The 22,500-nt window shown below is 42.3% G+C and overlaps 1 protein-coding gene across 1 annotated transcript in view; it reads right to left on the reverse strand.

Annotated features, from left to right (window-relative positions):
- fbn1 (fibrillin 1) overlaps nt 1-22,500 on the reverse strand; it is a 64,434-nt gene that overhangs the window by 7,105 nt on the left and 34,829 nt on the right. The window contains exons 33-57 of the mRNA XM_071528979.1: nt 20,927-21,049; nt 20,544-20,666; nt 20,260-20,385; nt 19,139-19,261; nt 18,704-18,826; nt 18,392-18,559; nt 16,528-16,596; nt 16,190-16,315; nt 14,162-14,284; nt 13,242-13,400; nt 12,710-12,781; nt 12,486-12,611; nt 11,667-11,789; nt 9,794-9,919; nt 9,540-9,656; nt 9,223-9,348; nt 9,014-9,133; nt 7,727-7,852; nt 4,480-4,632; nt 3,876-3,938; nt 3,656-3,775; nt 2,772-2,891; nt 2,553-2,675; nt 1,970-2,101; nt 1,033-1,158 (exon numbers count right to left, since the gene is read on the reverse strand). Of these exons, the coding sequence (XP_071385080.1) occupies nt 1,033-1,158; nt 1,970-2,101; nt 2,553-2,675; nt 2,772-2,891; nt 3,656-3,775; nt 3,876-3,938; nt 4,480-4,632; nt 7,727-7,852; nt 9,014-9,133; nt 9,223-9,348; nt 9,540-9,656; nt 9,794-9,919; nt 11,667-11,789; nt 12,486-12,611; nt 12,710-12,781; nt 13,242-13,400; nt 14,162-14,284; nt 16,190-16,315; nt 16,528-16,596; nt 18,392-18,559; nt 18,704-18,826; nt 19,139-19,261; nt 20,260-20,385; nt 20,544-20,666; nt 20,927-21,049 (3,036 nt within the window). The remainder of the gene's footprint in view (nt 1-1,032; nt 1,159-1,969; nt 2,102-2,552; nt 2,676-2,771; nt 2,892-3,655; nt 3,776-3,875; nt 3,939-4,479; nt 4,633-7,726; nt 7,853-9,013; nt 9,134-9,222; nt 9,349-9,539; nt 9,657-9,793; nt 9,920-11,666; nt 11,790-12,485; nt 12,612-12,709; nt 12,782-13,241; nt 13,401-14,161; nt 14,285-16,189; nt 16,316-16,527; nt 16,597-18,391; nt 18,560-18,703; nt 18,827-19,138; nt 19,262-20,259; nt 20,386-20,543; nt 20,667-20,926; nt 21,050-22,500) is intronic.

Raw genomic sequence — 22,500 nt, forward strand, 5'->3', positions numbered from 1 at the left:
ATGAAAGCATTGTCATGGAAGAGTCTATTTAAAGAGAAACTAAACAGTCAACCCAAATCTGTGTAAAGCCAGAGATCTAATAGCAGAAAGCATGCTACTGAAATTGCCATCTGCTATTGGCTGATCTTTGGTACCAGGTGATGTCACCTTCTGTAGAGTACAACAGGTGGTGACATCACGTGGCACTAAAGATCAGCCAATAGCACATGGCAATATCAGTAGCATATTTTTTTACCATTAGATGCCAGGCTTTACACAAATGTGGGTTTGGGGTTTAATTTCTCTTTAAAGTCACAATGAAATGAAAAATGACTTTTTCACCGTGTGAGCGAATTCTCCATATCATAACGCACACAAATTCCAAAAAAATCTCTTATTTTTATATCAAAATCCCATTACTTACTGGAAAACAGCGTGCCAGTATGTGTACATATAAATTCTAACCAATAATACCATCACAGATTTTTTAACAACTGCTGAACAATGTGGGTGAATGAATCAGAGAGGGAGCATATTTTTGGGTGTTCACCCCTGAAAACCCTGTTTCCTTTTCCTAAGACACCATGGCGGCGTCCTGGTGGCTGTAATTAATTCACTTTGAAGAGTCTGAATTTATGATTATGTGCAAAGTATTTTTGTTTTTTGAACAGTTCCTCCCTGCGTTATGTCCCGTCCCAACATCCTGTTTCAACCAGAAATATGTCGAATTACGGAAGCTAGACACCATTGAAACGGCGTTTCCTTGTGACTTTTAATATTACAGACTCATTTCCCACAGGCAGACCTTGTATGCAGGAAGCCCCTCCTGAACAAGCTGGGGTCAGGCCAATCAGAGAGGCTGTGAGAACACAACAGACCCCGATATACACTGACACTACGGTCAGTAAGTTTGTCTGAGGTTAGGGAGAGAGAGAGAGAGAGAGAGAGAGGGAGAGGGAGAGAGAGAGGGAGAGAGAGAGAGAGAGAGAGAGAGAGAGAGAGAGAGAGAGAGAGAGAGAGAGAGAGAGAGAGAGAGAGAGAGAGAGTACATACCAATACACTCGGTCTCCGTAGAGCTGGGATTGAATCCATGGTCACATCTACAGCGGTAGCTTCCTACTGTGTTCTCACAACGACCGTTCTTACAGATACCAGGCTTGGCTGAACACTCATTCAGATCTAACACACACAAGCACACAGACAGTATTAAGATAAAATGGAAATAGTTGTTGCATAACACTTTCTGTTACATGTCAAACTTAATTAACTAACACTTTATTGCTTGTAAACATGTCATAACATTATGAACTATGAAATTACTGAGCTATTTTTTATGATGACAGCAGATATTTTGTAATAAATCTAAAACCACCTCTGGTTGAGGTCTGTGATAAGGTCTGTGATAAGGTTTGACCAATATGGGTTTCGTCGCAGACAGACAATATTTTGTGCCAATATTCAATATCTTTAAATTTGACCAATCTCAAGGCAAAAATGGTAAGTATTCAGAGGCTTTAGACCATCATGTGACAATAAAAATCTCCATTGAAACCCAGACTAATGAGGCAGCAATAAGGAAGCAATAAGGCAGGGTGACCCATTACACCTATTCAATTGTGGAGGAAACTCTGAGATACATGATTGCCTTTAAATGAAAAATCAATATACAAAAATATGATTGAACAATTAAATTAATAAATAAAATCTGCCAAGAAAATGCAGCTTTTATGTAGCTGTGGTCAGGGAGGAACCTCCATCTTATCGGAGGTGGAATCTATTTGAATGGCCGATATCTGACATTTTACAAAAGGCCATTATGTGATACCACAAAACTGACTGAGTGCCAACACAGATTTCATTTCCACACAGTAAAGCCAAGATCTAAGCCCATAAACCATAATGATGAATCATTCTTTCCTGTATTAATACATTATGGTCAGCCAAGCCCATGTTGTGACTGCAGCATCTGGGAGTGTTGATGTAGTCTTACCCATGCAGCCCTCTCCGTTGGGCTGGCGTGTGTATCCCGGGGGACAGATGCACATGTATGTACCAATGAGGTTCTTGCAGGTCATACCTCTGATGGCACAGTCATCTATATCATCCTCACACTCGTTCTGGTCTGGAGGACAGACAGACAGCATACTAAGAACACACATGTCAACACACATACACCCAAGTGACGTAATGCAGACAGAGTTTAATCTAACCACCCACTCCCAGCAGTGAGCTCTCTAGTGTGAACGGGTGTGTAGTGGGAGAGTTGGTGGTCTGTTTGGAGCCGTAATGTAAACAGTGATGCTATAGGCACTGACACGTTCCTCCTGCCTCAGCGCTTCCCTCCAAATACAACCGTTGCTATGGCGCCCGAGCTATCTGAGAGAGCGGAGGTGTAAACAGTCACTCGGCCCGTTACAGTTTCCAGGGAGTGTTTTAAGTTCTTCCGAGACAGAGAACCCTTGAGGATCTCACAGAGATAGTGCGTTATGTAACTTTATGGAGGGGCCAGCCGGTCTCTATGAGGCGCTGAGTCTATTTTCTGACTGAATGAGTGAAGCTCTTAGTTCTAGTACCTTTGCACATCCTCTTGTCCTCGCGCAGCACGTAGCCCGTCGGACATTTACACTCGTAGGAGCCCACCACATTAACACAGCGGAAGGCACACAGCAGAGGATTCTGGGAGCACTCGTTTATGTCTGGGTGGGAGAAAGCAGGCAGCAAGTTAAAGTAGTATACACGCAGCTATACACACTGCGTTATGCATTTGAGAGCGCGGACATAATTTCACATACCTTCACAGGTCATCATTGGGCCGGGTTCAAAGCCCTCATCACATGCACACTCAAACGCCCCGATCATATTAGTGCACGTGCCGTTGCCACATGGGTTGCCAATGTCACACTCGTCAGTATCTGTAGTGGAAGAGAGACGCATTAACCGCATTGAGCTTCACAAAAAGGCAAAGGTGTGTTTGTGTGTGTGTGTGTGTGTGTGTGTCAGGGTTGGGGTCAATTTATTAATTAACTTATTAGATCCAACTGATGAATTGGAATTGAAATTTGAAAAACCTACATGAAACAGACTTTCAGGAAGTTGAATTTAATTCAATGAAATTCTGTGAAATTTCATGTTTTTTTTGTTTTTTCTTACCACATATCTGTGATTACATGTAGTGTTATATATTATCAATACTGAATGTCATAAAATGTTAAAGGGGCCTTTCAGGTGGTATTTGATGCATAACATGTAATCGTATACATTATGACTGAATGTATTTGATTTGTTTAACTGTCTTACACTTTATTCATAATGTTGATTTATAATGTTTAGCAAGTCAAGACAAACTGTCTTAGAAGTGGAATTTCATGGAATTCAATTCTGTTTCAAGTCAATTCCAATTCTGTTTCATTAGAGCTGGGTGCAATTCCAATTCCAATTCCAACTCCAGGAATTGAAATGGAATTTAAGATAAGATAAGATAAGATAGCACTTTTTTGTTGATCCTCTTGGGGAAATTCAGGATTTACCAATTTACCATGCATTCTCAATTCAACTTGTAAATGGCCCTGACCCTGGTGTGTGTGACTCAGAGAGGGAGTATGAAAGAGAGACAGAGAGGAGAAAGATGAAGAGAGATGGAGAGAGAGACCAAGAGTAAGAAAGAGCATAAACTGGCCTTCGCAGGCCCTTCCGCTCGTGTCCAGTCGGTATCCCATGGGGCATTCACAGCGGAAAGAGCCGTCTGTGTTGATGCACTGGCCATTAGTGCAAGGGTTGTCAAGGCACTCATCAATATCTACAATTAGGAAACACAGACACACAATGAATTACATGCATGCCACAGCCACTAGTTTCTGCAATAGAGGTATGAGAGAGTGAAGATGGAGCAAACATACCCACAGGGTTGTCGTCTGGCCCCCGTCGATATCCTTCATTGGGACAGAGAGTGCGGTACGCCTCTGGAACCAAAAGACATGAAGTCTTTGAGTCCACGCATCAAATGTAATTGATACCATAAAATGACACACAAAACAAAGGGGCAACACCAAAATACCAGGAAGCTATGATGATGTGTGTATACACTACCAGTCAAAAGTTTGCACACACGTTTTTCTTTAGTTTTACTATTTTTCACATTTTAGAATAATAGTAAAGACATCAAAACTGTGATATAACACAAATGGAATTATGCTGTGACCAACAAAGTGTTAAACAAATCAAAACTATCTTATATTATAACTTCTTATAACTTCACTATTTATATTTGTCTAAAACACAAATTCAAGCATTTAAGCATAAGCCTTTAGATCAAAATGACTTTAAGATAATGAAAAATACAGTACATTCAATCAGATGTGTCCAAACTTTTGACTGGTTGTGTACATGTGTACATGTTGGGGTGTGTTTGTGTGTTTTCCTGTAGGTGCATGTTTGTCTGTGTGTGTTGCATGAGCGCCTGTGTGTGTGTGTGAGTGTGTGAGAGAAGGAAAGTGTACACACCCTCTTCCTTGCTGGGGCAGATTTCACACGGGTCTCCCCAGCCTTGGCCTGGCATTGCAGTGCAGCAGCACTGGTCCTTGGTGGTGTTGAGGGGCTTTGGAGCCTGGCAGCGCCCGTTCTCAAACTTGGTGTAGCAGTAGTTCACACGCATGTCTGAGGATTAACACACACAGGAGAGAGAGAGAGGAAAAAGGAAAGGAGGAGGAAGAAGGCCGAGGGAGAGAGGCTCATTTAGTCTAGCACCTGGTCTTGAAATCTCATTTCTCTTAAAACAAGTGAGTACTTTTGCGAAATGGGTAAGGTCATTTCACTGGTTTTCAATATAAGTCAACTTGTTCCAACAATTTTCTTAAATCAAGTATTATTGTCTTGATACTAATGGAGTGAACCGCCTTATTTCAAGGTCACTTGCTTCAAGAAAATTCTCTAAACAGGTGAAACTGCAAGTTAAATTATCAACCCTATCAATTTTTTCCCCACTTTTTTAAGGTAATAATCTCCAATTATTTCATCTAGATAAATATCTGTTTTGCTACTCTATCACCGATTGATACCATACAATAGTGATTCAACATATAACCAGCTCATGAAAGCTTTTACATCTGCTGCTCTAAACACCTATGAGGGCGTCTCTCTTTTCCCGGGAAAAATCCTCTGCTGCACGAGAAGTGATGCGTTTTATGTTTACGGAAGCAACAACAGCGCTTTGTCTGGAATAATTATAAGAAGGTAGAGGAAATACAAGAAGCCGCAGTCTACAGTGAGTGTCTTTATTATTACAGGATGTTGGGCCAGTGCCTACAATGAGCGCAAAACACCAAAGCAGTGACCGCTTATGACCACAGGTGTCGCCGAAATCAAGAAAAACAAGAATTTTGCGGATTATCACTTCAAGGAAAACAAGACTTTGAGACTCGGGACCAGAGTAAATGATGGATATGTTTCGCAGCGAGGAGAGAGGGTGGTTAATTATCTCTAGTCGGTGATTGGTGTTTGCCAATCTCTCTCTCTGGTTCGGAGGGCTGTTTTTCCTCCTGGCCTAGGCACTCGCTTGTAATGAGAAGCATATGGTTGCGCTCTCCTGCTAGCACTGGCCTTCACTGAACTCAACACAAATAAGCTTTCTGACCACCATAGATCACATACACACACATGCACATCGCACACATACATGAACACCTGGTGCTGTGTGGAGAATGTCAAAGAGTGTCATGTTACTTTCCTCCATGAAACTGATTTGTCAGCCTTTCCGAAAAAGAGATTTATGGTGCTCTGTGCACAGCTGCTGTGCAAGGGTGTGTGTGTGTGTGTGTGTGTGTGTGTGTGTGTGTGTGTGCCCGCGTTCATGTGCGTCTGTCTGTCTGTTGCAAACAGGTTAAAAGCCCCATGAATTACTGCTCCCCAGTAAACACACCTGTATGTTTACTGAAATATACTGTATAATGTACATAGACTTTCAAGTATTGTCTTTCCCTGATTTGATCCCCTCAAAATGTTAATGCTATGTAACTTTCTCTTTTAAATCAGGGACACAACATAGACAACACATTTGAAAAAAGAAAATTGAAAAATTAAGCTTTTTAACAGATCAGCACTACTAATTAAGATCAATTAAGATATAAACATGTCTCTTTAAAATCAACAAAATGTCAGTGGTGACACAAATCAGATGCTGGTGACAGGTGATGAAAACTGAGTCATGATAAAAATATGGGTTTGATTACTGAAATTTGCAAAATTGTTGCATCATTATGATATACAAAATACCGCAGCATCTCTCTGTCTGTTACTTTCACTTATTCATTCAATGTTTGTAGGATAAATGTGTGTTACTAAAGCCAAACAGACAGCTGGGACAACGTGACTTGGCAACTTTTGGCCATGTGACTACTAGAAAGATATGGAAACTGTATGCGGCAGTATGTGTTTGGGTAGGGGGTAAAACACAGGTGAAGTCTATAAAACCCATTCACCAAGAGAATCATTTGTGGGTGTGGGTGTGCATGTACATGTGTGAGATATTTTGTTTTCCTTCAGCTGCTAACTGCTGTTAGATCTTACTTGAGAAGCATACATTTATTTCATGATTTCTAATTTAGGGATATAGTGTTGGTATGTCATTGTTGTGATCACAGCAATATCGGTAACATTAATGGAAAATGTCAACAAAAAAAATGAAACCTGTGTGGCGCTGGGGCATGAAACCAAAAAAAACACAAAAACAAGCCTTCGTGGCTATAGATTATCACATTTTCATTATTTTAATAGGTTTTTAGAAAAATCAGGCTGTGTTGATGAAAACAGAAACAAAGTGGGCAGAACTGTAGAGAATATAATGATTAAAATTCACGCTATTCAATGTTTGGTTTATTGCTCATGGCTCTCTTTCACCACATATATAAAATAACAATTTATAATAACTTTTTACCCTTTATGGACAGTATGACATCTTAATCGCTTGTTTCAAGACTAGTGTTCTTACAGGTACAGCCCAGATATATAAACAGTGTGTGAAATCCAAAATATTTCAAATAAGTGTGCTAAAAACAATATGGGTACACAGAGGTCCCCCAGTATTAACATCTGAATCATTTTTATCATCATGATTTTCATAATTTTCAACAAAAACAAGACTTTCTTCAGTGGGACAGAGTTTGAATCACTGATCTCTGTTACTGCCCTCCACCCAGCCCCTCCTATTTATCCCCCATCCCTCCATCCACCCCCCTCCCCCCTCCCCTCCCTGCCGCCGGAGAGAAAAGTAAAGTGCGAACTGTAAACTGCCTCACTGAACTGATGATGTCATCATTTCAGTGTTTGGAGGGGGAACTCCCTAACAGAGGCCTACGTACTCCCCCACCCACCCCAAAAACACACATATGCACATATACACACACACACACACACAAACACTCTCTCTCTCTCTCTCTCTCTCTCTCTCACACACACACACACACACACACACACACACACACATACACACAACTGAGGAAATGGAAAAGTGATCTGTTCAGAGCCACCCTTGGCCTCGGCGAGGCAGCGGCAGCAGAACCGGCTGGAACACGGTGTGCTGCCTTGAGAGAGCAAAGCAAGAAAAGTCCAACACCACAGTCTGCTGCTCAGGCTCCACTAGGACTCAGAAACAGACTAATAGATACACCAGTATTCATGCACTTCCAACCTGATGCAGAAGATAATTTCACAGCCTCTCTTTCTTCTTTTCTCTTTCGCTCTCTCACACACTTACCTAAACATCTGCGTCCCGAGGAAGAGAGCTCGAAGCCTTCGGGACACAAGCAGATGAAGCTTCCCTCGGTGTTGGAGCAGGTTCCAAATATGCAGATCTCCGGTAACTGGGAGCACTCATCGATATCTGAAACACAGGCAGCAACAGCATCAGCCAACTCGACCTATACTGACCGCAAATCTGCAAAACGTCATTCAAGGGAACAGCACTATTCACATATCATGATGAATGAATTGAACTCCATTCCCAATTTTGGCCATTAGGGGGAAGTTTGAACTTGAGCCAATGGCTTTTAGGACAAAAAAAAATCTTCTAATATCCTCCTGAACATAGCACATCCTGCAATGTTGTTTGAAATATAGCTTTTCCATGACCCATGTCACCGCCGAATCACATAACTCTATAGATCAGTGTCTGTCATAGCTGTGTGTTGCAGTGATGAAGTCAGACCGGTATGTTATGGCCTAGCCCGAGTGTGACCGAACACAATGTAATCCCTCTAATGGATAGCTGGATGGGGGCCTATTATCTGGAATAGCCCCCCCCCCCCTTGTCACGTGTCCGCCCGTCATAATGACCAGCTGCTGCCGTTACTGATGCTGAGAATCTAAGCCTGTTCCTCCCTGCTTCCAGGAACAGAGAGCGCGAAGCAGGAATGTGTTGAAGTCTGTCGAATATCTCTTCATCAGCCCGACTGTATAAACAATCCAAGTGGTCTGGCTTGGCCCCCCCTCCCACGTGTGAAAGGGAGAAGAGGGGAGTTCTGTGGCAGCGGCGGTGTGAGAGGCGTAGAGATGGAGGAGGAGTGCTTTTATTCTCTTCTGGTAAACCTCAGCCGTGCTGCTCTGAGTTGTAATGTGTGTGTGTGTGTGTGTGTGTGTGCCACATGTGAACAGGTGCTCTTTGAATGGCCTGAGGTAAGACATTAAGACATCGTAAATATTGCATTACTTCAGAAATTCCTGTGATTATTGTTCATGTTTTGACTTTCTTTTTACTGTTTTTTTTTATTTATGATGTTTTTTGACCATCCTACTATAAAATGAGGAAAACTCTGTCCGTCTGTCTGCATCCATTTTGCTCCTCAATGGGTTGGCCAATCAATCTGAAACTGCACATGGGCATTGAGCATTGGCATAGGCAGGGACTGACAAAGCAGATTTTTCCATTTTCCAAAATTTACGCTGTTTATGTGCATTTTTGGCAAGTCTGCGTGGAGTTGTGGCGCGTGCATCCCCAGGTATGGACTAGTGATGCTAAAAAAACATTGGCTTCAGGCTGCCGTACCTTCACAGGTCTCCTCATGGAGATAGTAGCCAGGTGGGCAGATACACCTGTAAGAGCCGTCCAGATTCACACAAGTCCCCGCACCGCACATCCCAGGATTCACTGCACACTCGTTGACATCTGAGAGGAAAAGCGTACCAGGGATAAATAAATGAATAAAGTTGACAAAAAGAGAACGTAAATACACAGAGAAGAGGGCAGTGTCTTACCCGCACACAGCCTGCCGTCCGGTGTGAGTTCGTAGCCGTCGCGGCACACACAGAGGAAGGTGCCCAGGGTGTTCACACAGTGCCCGTTCCTGCACAGGCCCCTCTGGGTGGCACACTCATCAACATCTGAGCAACACACACACACATCACAGCATGTCACATAAATACAATATGGTCCAAGCATGTACACAAACATATCCCTTCTCTCTATGTCTCTATTTCTCGCTCTATTCCACTCACAAATACACATCCACACACCTGTCTCTCTCTCTCTTTCGCTCCTTCTCACACACACACATACACACACAAACACACACCTATGCAGTCGCTGTTGTGTGAGTTCTGGAAGCCGGGGTAGCAGACGCAGTTGTAGGAGCCCACTGTGTTCTTACAGGTCCCGTTGCCACATGGCTGTCGCTCACACTCGTCCACATCTGAAAGCACAGAGCAACGTTACAGTTTTTTTTTAACACAGTACTCATTAACCCTTAGTAGAATAACACTGCTGAAAACCACATGTCAAAAAACACAACATGACCTGGTGGGAACGTGCCGGATCAACAGGACTTACCGATACACATGGACAGGTCTGTGGTGGTTTTGAAGCCATTGGGACAGATGCAGCGGTAGCTCCCCAACGTGTCGATGCACTGGCCAGGACTGCAAATACCAGGACTCTCAATACATTCATTACGATCTGGATAGGGAAGGAAACAGTTGGTCACACACAGTCAAATCCAGTGACACTTCAAAACTTGTTGATAAATCAGATAGTTACGGTTCTCAGTCCTGACTGGATGAGTCAGGTTCAAAGAAGTTGTAAAATACCTGATAAACGCACACCTATGACTGAAAAACCATTAAATGTAATTACAATTTAAAAATAATTACTACCCAAAAAACACCACTCATACCAGCAGTTATTTGTCGCTTAGCAACCACTTTACTGCTTCATTGGCTACTGCCAAAAACTATGTTGCAAGGTGGGAGAATACCATTTAATCATTATTTTTTAACTATTATTAATTAAAAATGAAGGATTTATTGAATATTTGTTTGTTTTTTTTAAAAACTCCATTTCACACCTCTTAGCTGTTTTAAAATCACTGTAAAGCAGATCTCTGGTGAATCACTGCTTAATTTTCCTATAGTGGACCTTTCAGTCTCACATCCAGCCGCACTGTTTTCACTCTCATTTCACTCTCACTGGGTCTGACTATATTATGTCGTTACTGGACTGGCACACACTCCCAGCGGCTTTCAATGCGCATAAAAGCAGGAAGCAAAACAGGATGTTGATTTGAAATTTGCGGCTTCATATCAGTGACTACTCTCCGGACTTGTTCTAATAACAGCGAGGTGTTTAAGACACACAGCAGCACAATGCCTCAACACATGCTTCACATTCTCTCTTCCTCAATAGCGAACCACTACAGCATAACATTCCTCCTCGGCCTTATGGTCATCATGCTGCTTCCTGCGCGTTATCTTTGGCATGACAACCGACAGGAATGTGCGGATCAACAAATTTTATTCAATTTAGTTTGCCGTGACAGCTAGAGGAGGCATGAGAGCATCAGGCTAGAGGAAGACCCAGGGAAAGTCTGCGTCACTCGTATGGAAGACAGCAGCTTTCTGGATGATCCTTCATCTAAATCTGCTTCACGTTCCCACCAACTCTCTGCTTTCTGTATCTCTCTATAATCTCCCTTTAATCCTTATGCAAAAGGAGCAATACCATAATGGAAAAATACTTCATTAAAAGTAAAAGTTCTGCATTCAAAAGTTAACTTAAGTAAAAGTATAGAAGTATTTGCAGTAAAATGTACTTAAGTATCAAAAGTAAAAGTACTCATTCTGAAGAATGGGGTCATTCAGAGTGTTAAATTATTGATGCATTAATGTGTAAGATGTATTTTAATGTTGTAGGTCTAACTGCTCCATATACTGTTAGATAGTTTAAACTTTAACAATGCAACATATTTTATGAGCTTATTGTATGTTTTGCATGTAAAACCTTATTCTGCAAAGTAACTAGTAACTACAGCCATCAGATAAATGTAGTGGAGTAAAAAGTACAATATTTTCCTCTGAAATGTAGTGGAGTAAAAGTATAAAGTCTCACAAAATGGAAATACTCAAGTAAAGTGCCAGTACCTCAAAATTGTACCTTTTGTAGTTACTTTTCACCTCTGATAATCTCACACTGAGGTCATTGTGGGTTGACCGAACCTAACAGAACCATTACAACCCTTCCTCACACCTAACACATTCCCTACAAAGTGCTCACCTGCTGTATAATCCACTATCAGTTTCTGAAACAAGTCAAGTCTCTGTGTTCTGGCTAACTTGGCTGCTGAGTGATAATACCTCTTTCCTCTATAAAGGCCTTAGCTGACCAACACTGTTGTCCCCATTGGAGACCGGTTGTGAAGCAGCCTTACCCAGACACTGTCCAGTGGGGGTGAAGCGATAACCAGGTTTGCACTCGCAGCGGAAACTCCCCGGCATGTTGAGACAGGCTGCGTTCTGCTGGCACACCGGTCCGTTCTGACACTCATCGATATCTAACAGATGGACAGGACAGACGCATCATGGACTGTCCGCTGGGGACACATTTTACATACTACCTGGTAAATATGGAAAGACCAGAGGTGTGACCAAGCCAGCTTTGCTCGAGTCCCGAGGCACAAGTATCAAGTCAAGTCCCAAGTCTAAATATAGATATAGATTTGTCATTCATGTCAAATCTCAAGTCTAAATGTAAATTACCAAATCAAGTCCAAGTCATTAATGTCAAATCTCAAATCAGAAGAAATCAAGAGTCCAGTATCAATTTAATATCTTAAAGAAAACAATATATCTAGGACTTTTCAAGGCAATATGGTTTTAATAGGATAAAAACTTGGTAAGAGCATCATGAGTTTGATTTCTGTACTCAGTTTCAGCTTCAATAAATTCAATAATTCCATACAAATTCAGCAAATAGATTAATTAAATAGATAAATTGAATTATCTGGTGGAAAAAATCTCATCACTTTCAATCCAAGCCATTTACACAAACACAAGATCTATTGTCAAGACTTTAGAAATCTTTTCAAGTCATCAAAGTACAAGCCAAAGTCAAGTCCCAAGTCACCACAACCCAAGTCAAGTCAGGTTTCAATACTCTCTTCATGCATCAAGTCAAGTCTCAAGCAATTGCAATTGTGACTCGAGTGTTGACTCGAGTCCACGTCATGTGACTCGGGCTCGGGCCTTACCTTCACAGATCAGCAGCTTGTCGTTGTAGATGAAGCCGATCGGGCATTCACACCTGAAGCTGCCGATCATGTTGATGCACACTCCGTTCTCACACACTCCTGGGATCTCCCTGCACTCGTCAATATCTAGCACGCGTGGAAGAGACAGAGAGGCAAGACATGAACGAAACAAACCTGTTGTTTTCACCACAGAAACCTTTGACTGAACAGGAGGAAAACCTTACCGATGACCTGTCCGGTGTAGATGTCAATGGAGTATCCGGGTCTCTCGCTGCCGCACAGGGTGGTGAACTCGTCTGGGTGGACACAAGACGTAGTTTTACTTCCTTATACTTCATACTATGGCTGGGAGATAATTCAATACTATTGTTTATCTTCTTTCGGTGGAATCATATCATGATGATGATATGGTGATTCTGGGATATTGTGACACACAATTCTGCGTCTAAATTGATGATAAGCAAATTTTATGTAAAAACTCTGACTAAATGAGGTACGGTAGGAATATTATTTGAAAATTTCAGTTTTGTTTGACATCACACCTAACATTACCATTCAGTTCAATGGGATGAACATTAATTTGATTATTTAACATGTGATTTTTGCATACGTGATCCATATTGTGATATATATGTTGATATTGAAAAAAACCTGAATGATTGTCGTGCTATTGATTTCAACCATATCTCCCAGCCCTACTTTATACAGGTGTGTGTGTATGCCTGTGTGTGTGTGTGTCTGTGTGTGTGTACTCACGGGTGCTGGGCACGGGACACTGTTCACAAGGTTTGTTCCACGCACGGCCAATGTTGTAGGAGCAGCAGCACATCTTCTTGGTCATGTTGGAGGTCAGCTCTCCGTCACACGTTCCGTTGTCAGAGTAGAAGTTCCTGTAGCAGTAGCTCTTCCTCATGTCTGTGTGTGTGTGTGTGTGTGTGTGTGTGTGTGTGTGTGTGTGAGAAAGAGACAGAGGGAGAAAGTTGGAGAGGGGTCATCACCAGTGTTACAAAGTAATGCGTTACTGTAATCATTGTACTTTTTCCTGTAACAGAGTAAAGTTAAGGCATTACTGTTCCAATTTCAGTGATCACATTACAGTTACTGATCTAACAGATCAGTCGTTACTTGCGTTACATTCTTTAGCCTTTTTAACCTCTTTTTTGGGGTAATATCTATTGAAAGATTCCCCTTGTCTTACACTGCCTTCAAGTCATGTCGGAAATATTGGAATTAAAAGTAAGCGCACATGAACGAGACAAAGTGGTAAATACAACTTGGAAAGTCAGAAAGATAGAGCTGTAGGCTCTATCTTTATTAAAAACCTTAAAAGAAGGATTTTTTTTGTCATTATTTAGATACTTGTATATTAGTTAGATACTGGTAATGTGGGCTTAGCTCTACAATATTTATTGGCCCAATGAATGCAAGTCAGCCTAGCAGTTTTAGGGTGTAACGCAAAAGTAATGTAATGAGTAGTGCAACTAATTACTGTTCTCAGGGAGTAATGCGTAAAGTAATTCAATACTTTTAAGAATAGTAACGATTAATGTGTAATTTCTTACTTTTTTCCAGTAACGACCCCAACACTTGTCATCACAACAGAACCATGTCATTGTGGCATGGTGCTACCGTTTTACGGAGATTACTACAGTGGAGGGTGCAGCATGCAGACTTACCCATGCAGTTGTTTCCTCCATTGACCTGCATGTAGTCCACAGGACAGATACAGGTGTAGTTCCCGATGGTGTTGTAGCACTGACCCGGGCCACAGATACCTGGCCGTTCACACTCATTCACATCTGCACACAGACACAAGGGAAGGGATGGAGGGACAGACAGAAATTAGACAGACAGAAATTATAATGAAAATACGATGGAAACTCATCATAATTGCACAACTACAGCACAATCCTCCATTATATCATATATTATTTGGATATAAACATCCAAATAAGTGCCATTCTTGGACTCCAGCATCTATTGGAGCTTACTTTCATAAGGGTTTCACTATTTCATACTGTATATACTGTATGTAGCAAAAATGTTTCTACATACATATATATATATATTTATTTATATATCTTACAATATCTATAATAAACATATAATGTAGAATATTTGATACATATACTTTTATTTGCTTATATTTACTTGTATCATATATTAACATATATGTACTGCACAAATGTAACATCTATTTGCTCTTTTTTCCTGAGGACATATTTCTGCACATTCTCCCTCTAAGTGTTGAAATTGTAAGCAGCATTTGTTTACTTAACCCCTAAATTGTTATTTTATTTTTATTGTTTCATTATTTTTACTTTTCTTATTGTTTCTACTGTGTGCTTATATCATAGGTTTTTTTTCCCTGCTGAATCCTATTACTTTTGCTGTTGCAATGACCTAAATTACCCCCACTCACGCATCTACAGCAAAAAAAAAAAATCTAGAGGAAACAGGAATGAATCTATAAATTTTGCTTTCTTTCCCTTTCACTCATACTCTTACGTTTTTCATTATTTTTCCACATAACTATACACTTACAAAACTTCCCACCAGCCTTACTGCCGAACAGCTTTTTGAACTGAGCACAGAAGCGGAGCGGAGCGCCTGTGCCCTCCAGCCCAGCAGAACAGCTGAACCGTTGATTGTAAAGAGACATAGTGGACTTTCCAGAGCAGACACCAGCTTTTGTTCTCCTGGCCAACAAACACACCCTAATTAAAATGCCATCAGCCGCATGTCATTGTCCAGCCCCTCCCGCTCTCCTCTCCTCCTCCTCTCCTCTTCTCTATTCCAGTCTATCCTTCTCATTTATCTCTCCCTTCTCCCTCCCCTCATCCCCTCTGCTCTCCCCTCTCTCCCTCCCCGTCTCTCTGGCCTGTCTTCAGGGGACTCGCTGTCCTTCCCTGAGGAGAGGGCTGACCACATCAGAGCGGCGCTCCTCTGGACACAGTTAGGCGCTCAGCTGTGTCATTGTCCCGACTGAGCTTTGTTGGGTTAGCAACAGACGGGAACTAGAGCAGACACATATTGAGCTAGAATGAGCTGCAGCGTTGTCCACAGGTTCAACAGGCTCCGATATTTCTTTGTCTATTCGCTCTCGCCGCTTTTTCCTCTCTCTCCATGTGTCCTCGCTGAGCGCAGGCCTGAACGGCTGGACTCAATTTCCTCTCCACTGAAACATCCCAGGGCAAGAGCTACAGAGCAATAGGTCACCTGTGTGTGGGTGTGTGTGTGTGTGTGTGTGTGTGTGTGTGTGTTTGGTGGTGAGGGGGTAGAATAATGATGTACACTACCAGTCAAAAGTTCGGACAAACACATTTTTCTTTATTTTTCCTATTTTCCACATTTTAGAGTAATAGTAAAGACATCAAAACTATGAAACAACACAAATGGAATTATGCAGTGACCAAAAACGTGTTAAACAAATCAAAACTATCTTATATTTTAGATTCTTTAAAGTAGCCGCCCTTTGCTTTGATGGATAGGCAAAGGCTTTGGAAAGAAATTCACACATAGGCATCAACTTCACTATTTATATTTGTCTAAAAAAACTAATTTCAAGCATTTAAGCATAAGCCTTTAGATCAAAATGGCTTTAAGATAATGAAAAACATAGTACATCCAATCAGGTGTGTCCAAACTTTTGACTGGTAGTGTAGGTCGTACTGAGACAGAGGGTACATGTGTGTATATCATACCTTCACACACTCTGGTTTCTGTGTTGAGTGCATAGCCTTTTGGACATTCACACTGGAAGCTGCCAAAGGTGTTGATACAATTTCCTCCCTGGCACAAGCCTGGCAGCTCCTGGCACTCGTTGATGTCTGCCATAGAGAGAAGAGAAACACTCTCAGTGTCGTGGTGGGTGGGTGTTTTCTCTCCGTGTGTGTGTGTGTGTGTGTGGGTGTGTGTGACAGAGAACTGGAGTGAGGAAAGGGCGTAGAAGTAACCTACAGAATTTCTCTACCATTACAAGACACAGACGCACACACAGACACACAGACACACACACAACAGCATAATATTGTTGTCTGACCTTCCAGGATGACGGTGATGGGGTTGGGTCTGAAGCCCTCTCCTCCGGGACACAGCGTCCTGTACTCCGCTGTAACGCAGAACACAGCACCGCATCACGTTAAACAGCAAAGCAAAACACAAGACACAAACTACAGCCAAGAATGCTATATTTGACAAAACGGTTTGCCCAAGGGCCCGGGGCCAGTAAGACATGGACTCTCCCACTCTCCTCTCTGTTTTGCTCTCTCTGACCAATCAGAATGGATGTTAAGGTGCAGGCACACATGAGCGAAATGCACATTCGGCTCCAATTCACTTCCGTTCTGTAGGGCGAATAAAACATTTGCTTCAGTTGGCGAAGCAAGCTTACATTTTCCTCTTGGCGTAAAGTTCATGTTTGAACTTTGATCGGCAAAATGAAATTGTACTCTCAACCAATAGCAGTGGGTGAAGTGGGTGTGGTTGACCCCCATTAGCTACTTGTCATGGAGGAAAGCTCAATTTTAGCAGTGTCTACCCAGTGTCTTATATAATAACTAAGGATAGGATGGATCCACAATCTCCCCCTACCAAATACAACCCTTCTCCTTCTCCTTCTCCTTCTCCTTCTCCTTCACCTCACCGACAAAAATGCCAAACTCCTTCTCTGATCTTCAGAAAACATTTTCCCAGTGGCAAAACCAGCAACCACTCAAACGGACTACAAACCAGTAAATTGATTTCCGTGTGTCACATCCTGGATCGCCCACATTCAGCATGGCAGGATATGAATTTCGCCTCGACAGGCGATGAACATTCGCCTGCATTCGCTCATGTGTGACCGCACCTTTAGTCAGAGAGCTGTGTGGAGCGGACGTGACTGCAGCTATTTGGAACTACAAAGTGAAAAGAAAAAAGCCACTTTTTCTTGTCATAGACAAAACAGTACTTTTGGGTAGAAAATGATGATTCATTCCCTGCAATGTTTTGTACCATCTGTTGGCGATTTCCAAGTAAGATGAATCAAGCTGGCTCATTTTTACCGGCACAGACAATTACCACACACACTCTCAACACTCAATGCCCACGACAAGAGCAGGCAGCATGTGGCCTGTATGTTGGCAGAGCAGCTAGCTGGCATCTCCTTAGCAGGTTTGATTTATGTATTGGCAATACGAATAAATAGAGAGACTTCAGCCTCTCATTTCCCTTTGGTTTGGTTTTTTAAATCTTATTGCTGGTTACATTTACAGAAAAGCTTCAATCATTTTATTAGCTCATTTATGAATGTGCAACAAGGTGCAACAACAAAGGCCAATTTACACTTTCAAATCACTTACTTTTTTGTTTTTTCAGTCATGTTGCTGTTGTATATTATGAAAATGTAATAGTAATAAGTTACTAGCCAGCCAGCTACTTTATCAGAGTAACTAATGTTGCAACTACTATCCACTCCTAGCTACACTACTAGCCATGTAACGTTAACTCTTGAGCAAATCATGTGTTAATAACACAGTGACAGTAAGCTGACCAGATATATGGTTAGCTAACTAACAAGCTGATATCTAAGCACAAAGTTGATCAGATGTATCAGTTCCCAGTCAACAACAGCACAAAAATGAACCATGTGTGTTCCTTAACTCTTGTCCTTAACATGTCTATTCCTTAGCTGAGTCATAAATTTAGGAATGCCATCAGCGGTTCTTGGCTGTTATTTCCAGCCAATATGGCTGCCAGAGGAAGCATTGCGTCACCTGAAAGCCCTCCATTGTGCTGTATATCTATAGCAGATGATTATTGAACTTGATATTCAACAGAAACATAACAATTTCACAATGCATGCAAACTATATGAAACAAAATGAACTCTCAATTAGATTCTAATTAATTCTGAGGCTGACTCACTTGAATTGACTGAGGGACAGGATTCACACGGCGTTCCCCAGCCGAGGCCCAGGGAGCAGCAGCAGGATGCCTTGGAAACACCCACTCCAATCTCATTGGAGCAGTCCAAGCTCTCTGACGCATCCCCTCTCGACCGGACGTCCAGGTAGCAGCTTCCAGAACGAGTGTCTGTACACACACACACACACACACACACACGAGCACAGGCAGGTATTCATAATAAGCTGGCGTACACGGCTAGCCCATGTCTTTGCTTCAACATGAGTTGTAACGTAACCTAAGATCAAACACAGAGTTATTGTTGTGCCTCACCTACACAGCCCACCCGAGTGGGGTTGAGTTCAAAGTCTGATGGGCAGTTACAATGGTAGCTGCCAGGGATGTTGACACACACTCCATTAATACAGATGGTAGGGTCAGCACACTCGTTGACATCTGAGAAAGAAAGACAGAGCTGGAGGTCATTAAAGATGGCATGTCCACAAAAACATGTGGAAGTGCAGTGGAAATGAAAATTATTAATGTTTCATCAAATAAGTCTTTATTTGACATGATAGCCTAGCAAGGGAGGAGGAGCAGTCACTTTATCTGCTTCTTTATCTCAAGGGAGAGGGAGGAGAACTTCATCTGTTCTTTGCAGTTGCTCCATTCCTTTTACACTCTTTCACTTTTGTTCAGTTCATTGGGGCATGAAATCAAGCAGCATTGGGGCAGACAGCTAGACTGGTGTTTTGACTTGTGTGTTACCTGTACAGTTGCCTCCGCTCCGGTCCAGTTCATAGCCGATGTTACACTCGCATCTGAAAAGCCCTGGAATATTCTGGCACCTTCCATTGACGCAGATGTCAGCAAATGTACATTCGTCTATGTCTGTGTGGGAGAGAGAGAGAGAGAGAGAGAGAGAGAGAGAGAAAGAGAGAGAGAGAGGCCCAGCTGTGAGGGATTAGTGGATCATGGGATCATGGGACAGAGGTGGAAAATTGGCAGACAGCAATAGGAAGTGAAGGCCGCTCACCTCTGCTAAAGAATGACAGTTCTGGGGCAAAAAAATGCCCAGACATATCCAGACACACACACACACACACATACACACAATCGGAGAAGCAGCCAAGGTTATGAAATTGTGCTCTTCCACATCATTAGACTCTGCACAACTCATTACTGTCCAGTCCTGCCTGTCTGAGTTAAGGCAGGCAGGCACAGCGGAGTGGAGCAGGTTATTTCAGGATGTCTGACACATCAGCACAATGAGGTCAGTCTGCTCATTCATCTGAATCCAGCACCGCACTATCATTGCAAGCATGAATCACATTGATCTGTAACCAATCACGAACACAAACACACTCCTCACACAGTAGATCAGCAGCCGATCACATACAGGACATCAGCAGCGGTTTACATGCACACTTCATATTTGGGATATTTAGGTCTATCTTTTATGAGCTGGTGCATGTGCATGCCATATCCCATTTACATTATCCTGATAAGCTCTTATCCCGGCTATGAGAATCCTGGATAAGCAAACTGGAATATTCTGATATTATCTGGGATATTGTCGCATGTAAACATGTCATCCAGTTTATTGTGGTTTCTGTTGTGTTTTTGCTGTCTGTACAGTCTCAGTGTAGTTGGAACTAGCTTACTTCGCTGGTTAAATCGCTGGCGGGAGAACAGAAGAGGCAGAAATTATGTTTATTTGTGGGTACATGAATACAGGGATATTTGGGTTACGGGTTATTGAAGGTGCACATAAATACCCTGTCCCGAATAAGACCAGGATACGAGCCAGTTATCTGGAGTACTGCGCACATGTAAACTTAGTGTGAGCCAGTGAGGAGTGAGGATTAGCGATGGTGGATCTGTCTTACCCTCGCAGGCCTTGCCGTCAGGAGTGGGGATGAAGCCCATGTCACATTCGCACCGGTAGCCTCCGGGCATGTTCAGGCAGTGGCCACTCTCACACAGGTTGGTATTCTCCGCACACTCATCGCTGTCTGTAGTGGTGGTCACACACACACACACACATACACAATCCGTAAACACACAAATCCATTCATGTATCTTTTACTAATTCACGTATTTTAGAGGAAACAAAAAAATGTGGTTCATTGGTTTGTGTGTGTGTGTGTGTGTGTGTGTGTGTGTGTATGACCTGAGCAGAAGAATCCGTCTCCAGAGAATCCCTCCTTGCAGGCGCAGCGGTACGAGCCCATGGTGTTCAGACAGTCAGCGTTGTTGCTGCACATGTGTGTCCCATTTGAACACTCATCCAGGTCTGAAACACACCAAAATCCATACACAATATAAATATATATGTACAGTATGTTGTGGGAGAACGTTTAACCCTACAGATATAGGCTATGTTTTCATACAACTGTCATGTAGATTTTAAGCAAATGTTTGAAATATCGCCCAAGCGAACATAAAAACTATTTGGGGTATTGAGAAAATGTGATCAAAATTTGATAATTCCATTCCTCTTTATTTTAATGGATCATAATTTACATAAAAATACTTGAGCAGTGGCGGCCTTACCTGTGCATTTGAGGCCGTTACCAATCCACCCTGGAGCACAGTTGCATTTGAAGCTGCCAGCTGTGTTGGTGCAGGTGGCATGTCTGTCACAGTTATGGGCTCCGATCTCACACTCATTGATATCTGACGAAGGGGAAATAAACAGGAGCCCATGTAAAGACAAATAGGCATTGCTCTGATGGTCTGATGATTTGGATCTGCATTCTCATTCCAGTGGGGATCTTGGCAATGTGGAGTGAGTTGATGCTTGGTTTGCATTGTATAAAGACAGCAGCAGGAGACGAGTGAACTAAATCTTTCTGGCTCACTGTCTTCATCCACTGAGAGCATTTCAGAGCAAGGGCAGTGAGACATTCTCAGGATCTCTGATACTAATAGCCTTCCTGCAGAGGTTTAATGAGCAGACCCAGTCTCTGGACTTTCATTGTGCAAGCGTGTCCAAAGAGTTGTAAAAAAAAAAGGCCCAGAGGGAGAATGATATCCCAATGCTGAAGCTTTGTTCTGTCTGCTTTGTCTGAAGCAGCAGTTCTGAGGCTTTTTGGGCCAAATACTCCCTCTTCAGACACAGACCCACAAACACTGCTGCTGATATGCGCCTCATATATGGGGCTTTAGTAATAGCATGTTACAGAATCTCATTAAATGCTAATGTTTGGCATTTTCGCCACCCCAGATGTGACATTGGGAAATGTAATCTTTCCCAAATATGATTTCTATAAAAGAGTGACGTTACAGTGTGCCAACTCCACAAATAAACAACCATGCTTTCATTACAAAGCCATTATAATTGTATTTGCTCTCTTCCAAGGGATGAAATACTGGGCCGCTTATTAGATTTGGTTATAAAAATACCTCTCTATATGCGCCAGCACACTGTAATATAGCCCTGGACACTAATAAATGAGGACAATTAATGGGAACAATTAAAATGGCTTCTATTAAACTCTCCCTTGCCCATAAAGCTAACTGTTTACATCCTGTAGGGTGTAACAAACAAGGATCTCCAAGCAGCAGCTAGCTCACAGTGAGGCTCTATAGCTCTTGTTCCACAGGCAGCTAATCTGATCACGGGTGATGGCTGGGTTTGACATGATCAAGCCTACATGGCACAATGGAAAACGCCTGTATGGGGCTAGAACAATGATGCCTGTTGATTTGAGCAAAAACAACCCGGTGGAAAACTCCAACCAACACAATACCTGGCACTGGGCCTGAGGACGGAGTGTTACAGCTCTGATAGAGGGTTTGCGCAAGTGTGTGTGTGTGTGTGTGTGTGTGTGTACACATCAAGGGAAGCCATGCTATGAATTCAATCAAGATGTTAAGACTTATCAGCCAATGACACACACTTTTCTCTCTGTGTCTCTCTTCATGAGGGTAGTAATTCACAACGCTGTCAATTAGAGATTAGTGCTGCTGGTTTACAGTCTTCCTGAGGAGAGGGTACAGTATATTTACACTACATTTGATGATGGGGTTAATATGAGGGCTGGGAGCATACGAACCCCTCTCAATTACAGACGGAATTAAAGATAATTTCCACAAGCCTTTGATGACAGAGCGAGCAGAACAAA

This window comes from Centroberyx affinis, unplaced genomic scaffold, assembly GCF_046629955.1.
Source record: "Centroberyx affinis isolate AG114_WGS23_722 - 3 ecotype Tasmania unplaced genomic scaffold, CSIRO-AGI_Caff_v1 ptg000122l_1, whole genome shotgun sequence".
Lineage (NCBI taxonomy): Eukaryota > Metazoa > Chordata > Actinopteri > Beryciformes > Berycidae > Centroberyx > Centroberyx affinis.